Raw genomic sequence first — 12,354 nt, 5'->3', positions numbered from 1 at the left:
AACTTTATAAAATCTTCCACATCTTCAGTTTCTCGCAAATAATTGTGTACAGTTCCCACACTGACATCAAACTGTACATTTATTGTCTCTATAGACACATGATGGTCCTTATCCATGAAATTCTTTATTTGGCCAATCAACTCTTGTGTTCTGACTTCCTTACTTCTCCCACACCTCTCTTTATCCTTCACAGACTCCCTGCCTTCCTTGAACTTCTTATGCCACTCAAAAACTGATGTTCAATTCATGCAAGATGGTGCAAAAGCATTCCATATGTTTCTGGGACATTTTTTTTTTTCAAAGTTTAAAACAGAATTGTATTGCATATCATTCTTCTAAAGTGTCCTCACGTCTAGATTGCATTTTTGACATTTACCAGCTGTGACAATCAGGCTTTAGTAGAGTGTATTCCAATTCCTTTGAACCTGAAATCATAAAACTTGGTCAGTCATCTCATAAGATGTATAGCAATAACATATTGAATTTTCAAGAGTCTACGACAATTTTAAATGCCTGTATAAAAAAATCTGGAAATTTATTGAATGCGAATTGTATTGCACAAGCACAAAAATGGTAAAAAAAAATTATTAATACCCTAACCCTCACACACATACACACCCTAATTCATCTAACCTACAATATAATGGACAACAGTTTTTTGATGAGCAACGCTTGTCTATTTCCGATTTACAAACTGGAAGCTGTCATCAAGTAGTCTGCTTCTATTTTACATTTTTTTTGATATTCTGCACCAAATAAAATTAGAATTGTATTTACAGTAGTTTCTGAGGATTGTTATCCCGTGAAATTGAAAAGAACAAAATGAGATAAAGACTAATACAACTCTTAGCAAGGTGTAATTTTACTTTAGTGTGTCGTCCAACCCAATCATGTCTTTTCGAACAAGACATTTCAGGGAAAAACATTATTACATACTTAGGTATCATGTCGAAATTAGTATAAATTCCAAAATTTATGAAAAATCAAACATGTTTGAGATAATTTTCAGGAAAAAAAAAAAAACGTGTGGAATTATCGAGAATAAGCAAGATGGCCGACTTACAGTGAAAAATTACAACTTTGAAAAATTCTATTTTTACTCATAATCATTTTTCTACTGAACCATTTTTGATAATTTTTGGAATTTATAATTTCAGCATGACATATAATAATGTTTCTCTCTGAAATACATTTTTCCAAAGACACACTATAATAAATAAAGTTGCATCCTTGGCAATCATAAAAATTCATTTTTAACCCTTTATGACCTGGTTGAACTAAATCGTTCAGTCATAAATAAATGAATGTAACAGCATAAATAAAGTAGAAATTGATTAAAACTCGCCTTGTACGTATTAGTTCAGTATCTGGGTAGATGCCAGAGTGGAGGATTTCATTTATTGTCATAAACAGACTTTTTTCAAACACTATGGATAATAATGAAGGTAAGTTTATGAAATGCAAAAATTCTCAGTGGTAGTTTAACTATTGAACTTTATAATTTTTCTAGTTTGAAGACAATCGTAGTATCATTACCTTTTAAACTAACTAAAATTAACAATAAATATTTTTTTAATCATCTACATCATAATTCAGGTCATAAAGGTTCAAAGGAAGAGAATCCAAAGTATGTTTATATATCAGACGGATATAGGGAACAGCTAAGTCGAAAGTGAAGAGTTTTCGGTTAAAGGTAGAACAACACTTTCTCCCCATTGATTGAAACCCTACGACCCTCTCAAGATCTGGAGAAACAAAAAATTCACCCTCAAATCTGAATTAAGATTTTATAGCAGTAACGTTATTTTTAAATTACAGCAAAGAGATCAATGGCGTTGCTGGTGAAGTCGATGTATTTCATTTTCAGTTTCCACGCTGTTAAAATTTGAGGATTTCACTTTCAAATGATAACTGTGTTCGGAATTTTCCGTTTGACTATGGAAACTCTGGATGTGATTTTGTAAAGATGTATTGTGTGGAAAGTTTTTATCGCATTGACTACAAGGAAACGGTTTTCTGTCCCTAGCACTATCTGTGTGCGTGAGCAGGTGTTTCTGCAAGTTGCCCCGTAGTGTGAACCGTTTGTCGCAGACCGTGCAGTGGAACGGTTTCATCCCTGTGTGTATGATCTCGTGCTTCTGCATATTTCCACGGAGGGCAAACGGCTTTCCGCACACGCCGCAGTGGAAAAGCTTCACGCCCGTATGGATGATTTTGTGCTTTTGGAGGTTGCCGCGAAGACCAAATGCCCTTCCGCAGACGTCACATGAAAACGGTCGCTCTCCAGAGTGAAGCTTCCGGTGCTTCTGCATGTTTCCAACCAACGTGAAGGAACGTCCGCAAATGTCACATTGGAAAGACTTTCCTGGGCACAATGACTGTAACGTGGCAGGCGGAGTAAGACTACCATTACTACAATTCAAATCTGTGATTGTTGAAGATGTTTGGTATTTTTTATCACCATCATTATCATCATCATCTTCGTTACTACTGCTACTACTACTACTGCTACTACTATTACCACTACTACTACTACTGCAAGGAGAGTCAGCTTTCGAGGACACATTCATTTCATGTTTATTGTTTGTTGGATGAGGATGGTGAAGTTGAGGATGCTGATGTTGATTCATGTTCTTGTGGGTGAACGATTCCTGCTGCAGCCGTGCAGTGCCTTTTTCAGTAGTTGATGTTTTTTGGCACTGTTTGCAGCACGCTTCGCAAGGTGCGAGAAGATCAGACGTTTCAGAAAATACTTTCCCACAACTTCCGCAATGGGAAACTTCACACTGGATCCTCTTTTGGTCGATTATTTGGCGGCTGTGGTTGTGAAAAATCTGATTTGCTGACACGTCTAAGGTGCTCCCATTAGTAGCGGCACTCTTTTCAAAGCCATGCTGCCTGAAAAAAAGAAGTTGAAAAAAAGTGATTTGTGTTTTTTCATGTCAAAATGTCAAAAAAAAATGTCTAAGGCACTCGATGTTTGTAAATAATAAGTGAAACATGGGTGATATATTATTTTTTATGTATTTGATATTGTTATTATGTTCTTAATATTTTATATTTAAAATTTATATATTAATTATTTTTATATTTAATTTATGTATTTAATATTGTTGTATTTATTTTATGTTCTTAATATTTTATATTTAAAATTTATATATTAATTATTTTTATATTTAATTTATGTATTTAATATTGTTATTATATTCTTAATATTTTTATATTTAAAATTTATATATTAATTATTTTGATATTTAATTTATGTATTTGATATTGTTATTATGTTCTTAATATTTTATATTTAAAATTTATATATTAATTATTTTTATATTTAATATTTTATGTTCTTAATATTTTTATATTTAAAATTTAATTTATGTATTTAATATTTTTATATTTAATATTTTGATAATTTATTTACGTATTTAATATTTTTATATTTAAAATTTAATTTATGTATTTAATATTTTTATATTAATATTTTGATAATTTATTTACGTATTTAATATTTTTATAGTTTATTTATGTATTTGATATTTAATTTATGTATTTAATATTTTTATATTTAATATTTTGATAATTTACTTATGTATCTAATATTTATTTTATGTTTTTAATATTTTTATATTAAATTTAATTTATGTATTATTTAATATTTAATTTATGTTTTTAATATTTTTATATTTTATGTATTTAATATTTAATTTATGTTATTAATATTTTTATATTTTATGTATTTAATATTTAATTAATGTTTTTAATATTTTTATATTTTATGTATTTAATATTTATTTTATGTTTTTAATATTTTTATATTTTATGTATTTAATATTTATTTTATGTTTTAAATATTTTTATATTTTATGTATTTAATATTTAATTAATGTTTTTAATATTTTTATATTTTATGTATTTAATATCTAATTTATGTTTTTAATATTTTTATATTTTATGTATTTAATATTTATTTTATGTTTTTATTATTTTTATATTTAAAATTTAATTTATGTATTATTTTAATATTTAATTTATGCATTATTTTAATATTTAATTTATGTATTATTTTAATATTTAATTTATGTATTATTTTAATATTTAATTTATGTATTATTTTAATATTTAATTTATGTATTTATTATTTTTATATTTAATATTTAATTTATGTATTATTTTAATATTCAATTTATGTTTTTATTATTTTTATATTTAAAATTTAATTCATGTATTATTTTAATATTTAATTTATGTATTATTTTAATATTTAATTTATGCATTATTTTAATATTTAATTTATGTATTATTTTAATATTTAATTTATGTTTTTATTATTTTTATATTTAAAATTTAATTTATGTATTATTTTAATATTCAATTTATGTATTATTTTAATATTTAATTTATGTATTATTTTAATATTAAATTTATGTATTTATTATTTTTATATTTAAAATTTAATTTATGTATTATTTTAATATTCAATTTATGTATTATTTTAATATTTAATTTATGTATTATTTTAATATTTAATTTATGTATTTATTATTTTTATATAAAATATTTAATGTATGTATTATTTTAATATTTGATTTATGTATTATTTTGATATTTAATTTATGTATTATTTTAATATTCAATTTTTGTATTATTTTAATATTTAATTTATGTATTTATTATTTTTATATGTAAAATTTAATTTATGTATTATTTTAATATTTAATTTATGTATTATTTTAATATTAAATTTATGTATTATTTTAATATTTAATTTATGTATTATTTTAATATTTAATTTATGTATTATTTTAATATTTAATTTATGTATTATTTTAATATTTAATTTATGTATTATTTTAATATTTAATTTATGTATTTATTATTTTTATATTTAATATTTAATTTATGTATTAGTTTAATATTTAATTTATGTATTTATTATTTTAATATTTAAAATTTAATTTATGTATTATTTTAATATTTAATTTATGTATTATTTTAATATTTAATTTATGTATTATTTTAATATTTAATTTATGTATTATTTTAATATTTAATTTATGTATTTATTATTTTTATATTTAATATTTAATTTATGTATTATTTTAATATTCAATTTATGTTTTTATTATTTTTATATTTAAAATTTAATTTATGTATTATTTTAATATTTGATTTATGTATTATTTTAATATTTAATTTATGTATTATTTTAATATTTAATTTATGTTTTTATTATTTTTATATTTTAAATTTAATTTATGTATTATTTTAATATTTAATTTATGTATTATTTTAATATTTAATTTATGTATTATTTTAATATTCAATTTATGTTTTTATTATTTTTATATTTAAAATTTAATTTATGTATTATTTTAATATTTAATTTATGTATTATTTTAATATTTAATTTATGTATTATTTTAATATTCAATTTATGTTTTTATTATTTTTATATTTAAAATTTAATTTATGTATTATTTTAATATTTAATTTATGTATTATTTTAATATTTAATTTATGTTTTTACTATTTTTATATTTAAAATTTAATTTTTGTATTATTTTAATATTCAATTTATGTTTTTATTATTTTTATATTTAAAATTTAATTTATGTATTATTTTAATATTTAATTTATGTATTATTTTAATATTTAATTTATGTATTATTTTAATATTCAATTTATGTTTTTATTATTTTTATATTTAAAATTTAATTTATGTATTATTTTAATATTTAATTTATGTATTATTTTAATATTTAATTTATGTATTATTTTAATATTCAATTTATGTTTTTATTATTTTTATATTTAAAATTTAATTTATGTATTATTTTAATATTTAATTTATGTATTATTTTAATATTTAATTTATGTATTATTTTAATATTTAATTTATGTATTATTTTAATATTTAATTTATGTTTTTACTATTTTTATATTTAAAATTTAATTTTTGTATTATTTTAATATTCAATTTATGTTTTTATTATTTTTATATTTAAAATTTAATTTATGTATTATTTTAATATTTAATTTATGTATTATTTTAATATTTAATTTATGTATTATTTTAATATTCAATTTATGTTTTTATTATTTTTATATTTAAAATTTGATTTATGTATTATTTTAATATTTAATTTATGTATTATTTTAATATTTAATTTATGTATTATTTTAATATTCAATTTATGTTTTTATTATTTTTATATTTAAAATTTAATTTATGTATTATTTTAATATTTAATTTATGTATTATTTTAATATTCAATTTATGTTTTTATTATTTTTATATTTAAAATTTAATTTATGTATTATTTTAATATTTGATTTATGTATTATTTTAATATTTAATTTATGTATTATTTTAATATTTAATTTATGTATTATTTTAATATTTAATTTATGTATTTATTATTTTTATATTTAAAATTTAATTTATGTATTATTTTAATATTTAATTTATGTATTATTTTAATATTTAATTCATGTATTTATTATTTTTATATTTAATATTTAATTTATGTATTATTTTAATATTTAATTTATGTATTATTTTAATATTAAATTTATGTATTTATTATTTTTATATTTAAAATTTAATTTATGTATTATTTTAATATTTGATTTATGTATTATTTTAATATTTAATTTATGTATTTATTATTTTTATATTTAATATTTAATTTATGTATTATTTTAATATTTCATTTATGTATTATTTTAATATTTAATTTATGTATTTATTATTTTTATATTTAAAATTTAATTTATGTATTATTTTAATATTTAATTCATGTATTATTTTAATATTTAATTTATGTATTATTTTAATATTTAATTTATGTATTATTTTAATATTTAATTTATGTATTATTTTAATATTTAATTTATGTATTTATTATTTTTATATTTAATATTTAATTTATGTATTAGTTTAATATTTAATTTATGTATTTATTATTTTTATATTTAAAATTTAATTTATGTATTATTTTAATATTTAATTTATGTATTATTTTAATATTTAATTTATGTATTATTTTAATATTTAATTTATGTATTATTTTAATATTTAATTTATGTATTTATTATTTTTATATTTAATATTTAATTTATGTATTATTTTATTATTCAATTTATGGTTTTATTATTTTTATATTTAAAATTTAATTTATGTATTATTTTAATATTTAATTTATGTATTATTTAAATATTTAATTTATGTATTATTTTAATATTTAATTTATGTTTTTATTATTTTTATATTTAAAATTTAATTTTTGTATTATTTTAATATTCAATTTAGGAAAATTTTGGAAAATTCAAAATTTGAAAGAAAACAAAGTTAAATATTCAAATTGATGTCCAAGTACAAAGATGCAGTTAGACAATAAAAAATTCCAATCAATGACTTTGAAAATAACCTTGTTCTCTCCGACGACGTCTTTATTTTTTGTTCTTAAGTTCAATCTAATCCCTCCCTTCCTTATTTACCTTGACCTTCCGTTGTGAACTGAAACTGCTACCTCAACTGTTCTATATCTACTATTCCAATAACTCTCATCTATTCTTTCAACATGACCATACCAAAAAGGTCTCCTGTTCTGTGCACGTCTCCCATTAATGTTCAGATTTAATCATCCTCCAAGGTCATCAGATCTAAGCTTGTTTTAAGACTAACATCGATGATATGTTGCATCCCTCTGTTCTACAAGTACTTTAACAGTGAATGCTCCGATGAATTATAAGCATTTGTACTCCCTCAATGTAAATACTCCCGACAAACTGACAAGCAGCAAAATCCCACCCCTTCACAGTAGAGATCCCTAGGTGTAAGAACGCCTTCTACTCCAATAGTTTCTTTCCCAGAGCTGCTAGACTTTAGAACTCCCTTCCGGGTTCCTGCTTTCTCAACTGTACTGACATGCAGAAGTTCAAGTGTAATGTGAACAAACATCTTGCCACTTATCTCCCTTCATAATGCCCCTGCAACTTTTGTCCCCGATAGTAGCCCCCTACTTAAAAGTGGCACCGTTCCTTGTTTGGGATGAAAATTGAATAAAACAAAATAATTGTATCATTTCTCTCTACACATTACGAGCAACTTGAGACTGTTTCTGAATTTGGTATTCCCATGAAACTTCCTCCTTCGGAGAGAATCAGTTCAACCCACCTAGGGCGAGTGTTGCTTTGGTATGGTCTGCAATCCATTTCCTCCACCCTTGCTTGTCACGTTACTCTCCCACGCATCATCACGTGTGCCTGATGAACTTTTCCCTTAATCAACCGCGATAACGTTCTGAGGTTTTTTGAACTAACTCCATCTACTTCTGCACCACCCTGTGCTCCAATGAAAAAAAAACAAAAAACAAGATAACTTGCCATTCTTTCCTATGATTGTCAGCAGTTTGCATTGTTCAACGGAAAGGCACGGAATCTGAAAAGACACAAGAAATATTCGTAGTATTTCGATTTTTCGAATTACTGTTCTCGTCTTGAATATTATGGGATGACATAAAAATTATAGACAAAAAAGAATGGTGAGGAGTAAAACTACACAAAGAAATAATCATTTAACACATATGTCGAACGAGAATCATTTAACACATATGTCGAACGAGAATCATTTAACACATATGCCGAACGACAATCATTTAATAAGGAATCATTAATTACTATTATTACTGCATGGTTTGACATATTCTGTTTCCAGCTGCGGGATTGGATACCATCGTCGTGTTACTGTTGGTGTTGATGACTTTAGGTATTAAAATCATTGACTAAATGCTCTGTGATGTTTAAACTGTAGAGGTCAGCCTTGATGTTGTTCACTCGTTGCTTCTTTAGTCGACAGCAGTATTTGCTTCTGACACCAAAGAATAACATTCTTAGTTGCCAATCTCTTCACACGCCAAAACCGTCTCAATCTTACATGCCTCAGAATAACTTCCAAAAATGTTCTCTCAGATTGGCCATACATTTCTTGCCCAAAAGTTTTTTTATTATTATAAATGAACCCTCCCTTTACTTAAAAATTTATCAAAATTCAGGAAATCAACTAATTTTCAGTATTTATTGGACGGCTGAGAGAGAGAGAGAGAGAGAGAGAGAGAGAGAGAGAGAGAGAGAGAGAGAACGGTCGGTGAAGATTATCATCATTTTTACATCTGATAGGGAAATCACGACTCACCACTAAGGCAGCCAGTGAAATGTTACTATAAAGACGGCTCAGCACGTTCATGCACTGAATATGGGCTCACAGTAGATCTAGAATTAGTAAAGTTAAGCGACAAAGAAACTGACCAATTGACACGAGTACCAAAACGGTGTCTCAGTAAAGTAAAAACTGAAGTTGATCCCATTCAAAGTACGTGCACTGCTAATGCACATCAGTTAAACATTAAGCAGATCGCACCCATCATCAGAGTGGATACCCGCATAAAACACACATTTTCCTTGCCAAATGGAAGGAGCCAACTGTGTTGAAAGATGATGTATGGATGATGGTTAAAACATGTGAGGCATGTCAGTCTATCGATCTGTATCTGTACACTGGCACTGGTGCAAAGGGAGGCTTGATGTGAAGGACAATTGGAACAGGTTGGATACGGACATTACTCATTATGGCAGTGACCTCTATCTTACACTCATAAATTGTGATCATTTGTGATTTGGGATATGGTGGTGTCTACGTCGGCAAGATTTACCAAGAAGTCACAGAAGTGTGAAAACATTGCGGCTAAGAAAGAACGTTCCACATTAGAAGTGGTTTACTTGTATAATGTCACACCAAAAGACAGTGTTTCAATCGTCCAATACCAGATACACCTACGACCTTATGACCAGTCCTAACCTGTAAGATACCTAGGGGCCGTACTAAGTGTGAAACGTTTGGGTTTCCCCCACTCTATATCTGTGCCTAAATCAAAATGCGGATTCCATGAACAAAGCTTCTTTCTTAGAACTGCACGCCTGTGGAACTCTATTCCATCTGCCTGCTTCCCACTGGACTACAACTTGGATGTCTTCAAGTCCAACGTTAACAAATTCCTAATGAACCGCCCCCTTAAGTAAACACTTCAGCAAATCTCCACACTAATGTACTGTACTTGCAATAACCCTTATCCCTGAGTGGCTTCCGGGCCTTGATAAGTGGTGATCACTGTGTAACAAAAAAAAAAAAGAATCTCTTACAGCAAATGTAGAATCAAGCTCAGGATAGGCCGGGTGACTAGAATCAAAATCCCCGCTCGGTCATGATTGATGAAATCCTTTATCATATAAAGAATTTGCGTACTTGTCCGGAAGTTCGCATACCATTTGATATCGCTAGTGACTCGTCAGGAAAAAGTGAATAGGCCAAGATTGGTATTGATAGATGATGCTTCCGATACTAGTAGCCTGGAGACCCCTGATGATGATGATGGTATACTGCCTGACAACGATGACGATAGGCCACCAGAAAACAATCTTGGACGTAATTCTCCTGTGGAGGAAATGAATCAAGAGGCCTGCACGCAGCTGCACTATTTGTGATGATGACATTGGGGGAATGTGATGAAAGGAATGTAAAAGAAGTGATGACGCCTCTGGCTATTCTGTCAGGTGACGGAATCAAGAACGGAAAGAGAAAAGAAAAACTTTCATCTATAGACGGTTTATTAATTTTCATATGAGGACAATGACTACTGTGAAAAGGAATGAAGGGGAAAGCAGAGTGCAATTTTCTTTTTTGGACATGCTGAGAGAGAGAGAGAGTGAAAACGTTGGTAAAGATTACAGTTGAAGTCAGGAGTTGGTCAGAAGGAGGTTGGACGAATATTTAATATTACTTTTATTTCATGTTTTGAATCTCAGTTTCCTTCATGAAAAGACTTTATTGGTCCCCTGACAAAAGGATGGTGGACCTCTGTAAATTCACCTTTGTCCGTTTGTTCGTTCATCTGTCCATACTTTTATCAATGACTACGCCTTGGAATTTTTTGCAATTTTGTACAAACATTAAACATGATATGAGTAAAAAAGTATAAGAACGGATTTTCTGGGAAACTTCAGTTGCCCCCCCCCCTTCAGGAATGCTTTTCGGGTTAAAATGGCTAAAATTGACACTTTTGTGCTTATTAAAAAAATACCAAAAAATTGATGCCTTGGATGTGTATAAAACTTTCTAAAAAGTTGTAACTAACTGATTTCTATATAATTTTGTTTGTCTATACCTCGCGATAACTTTTGGGTGTTCTCCAGAGGCTCTTTTAAGGCTAATAAAAACACTCCATTTTTTAGACTACTTTACCATATTTGTCCAAAATTTTCTGTGTATGTCTATTTAGCAGTTTTGCATGGTGCTGAACTCAAATTTAAATATGTTAAGACCTTGGGGACTTTTGGGGCTAAATGGAGGGAGGGCAAATGATGGACTTAGTCATTTCTTTCTTTCTTTTTTTGATGCAGAACTGAAATTTACATACGTTTGTTCATTTTCACCAGGATTTGACGTCCTCTGGGGACTTTTGAAGCTAAATGCGGGGGGGGGGCTAAACTTCGTCATTTTTTATGCATCGTTCACTGTGCACTTAGGGGGGACGATGCATGCTTCAGTGCAGACGTGCAGCAATAAGCATTGCTTCATTTGTTTCAATAAAAATTTGTGTCGCCTCAGAAACAATCGTATATAGATTGGTTATGGATGCTGAAACCTAAATAAATGATTTTTCCATAAATCATATTCCCTCATAACTCACGCACACACACACACACACACACACACACACACACACACACAGTTACACATAAAGCAAAGAATATTCACATAGTTTAAAAAATTGTTGAAACCGGTGTTTGTCTAACACACATTTCAAATGTAAACAAACCAACGAAGACAGAATTTCTAGAATGAAACATAAATAGAAATAAATAATCCTCCATCGAAAGGTAGATTCATTTAAAGAAAAATATTGCATAATAAAATCAGATTAGATAAATTACAAAAATGTATATAAATATATATATATGTGTATATATAATACCGTGTGTTTAAATTTTATCAAAATATCACCTTTATGTCGCCATCAAATGTACTTTATAAGAAGAAGCCATTGTCTTGCATTGGTGGTCGGTGTAAGTGCAAATATGTACCCATTTAAAAAAAGAACTTTAGGATGACACCGTTTTTTGTTTTGTTTTTAGCGATTTAAAAAGTTTTATTTGAAAATTTACAAAACCGAGTCATATTCCTATTTACAATGCCTCCCCACGGGACAGAGTTAGACACCATGGTCGTTTTTTAATGTGGAGAAAAGGAACAAAAATTAAAATTGTCTCAGTAGTGAAGGATTTCTCCTCGACTGA

General features: G+C 26.0%; 1 protein-coding gene across 10 annotated transcripts in view; it reads right to left on the bottom strand.

Annotated features, from left to right (window-relative positions):
• Positions 1-512: 512 nt before the first annotated feature.
• Positions 513-12,354, bottom strand: part of LOC145242708 (uncharacterized) — an 18,992-nt gene continuing 7,150 nt past the window's right edge. For 3 of the 10 annotated variants that reach the window (XM_080105842.1, XM_080105843.1, XM_080105840.1), the window contains 2 exons: positions 8,385-8,443; positions 513-2,894 (listed from right to left, as the gene is read on the bottom strand). In XM_080105842.1, the coding sequence (XP_079961968.1) occupies positions 1,827-2,894; positions 8,385-8,420 (1,104 nt within the window). In that variant the 5' untranslated portion in view covers positions 8,421-8,443 and the 3' untranslated portion in view covers positions 513-1,826. Of the gene's footprint in view, positions 2,899-8,384; positions 8,444-8,682; positions 9,025-12,032; positions 12,174-12,354 lie in introns of those variants that run through there. The other 7 variants (XM_080105846.1, XM_080105845.1, XM_080105848.1 and 4 more) reach the window with 6 other exon arrangements.

This window comes from Euprymna scolopes, chromosome 21 (genome assembly GCF_053919585.1).
Source record: "Euprymna scolopes isolate OS-2025 chromosome 21, ASM5391958v1, whole genome shotgun sequence".
In the NCBI taxonomy this organism is placed as follows: domain Eukaryota; kingdom Metazoa; phylum Mollusca; class Cephalopoda; order Sepiida; family Sepiolidae; genus Euprymna; species Euprymna scolopes.
Note: the sequence above shows the minus strand (reverse complement) of the source record. Positions and strands in the feature narration are given on the sequence as shown.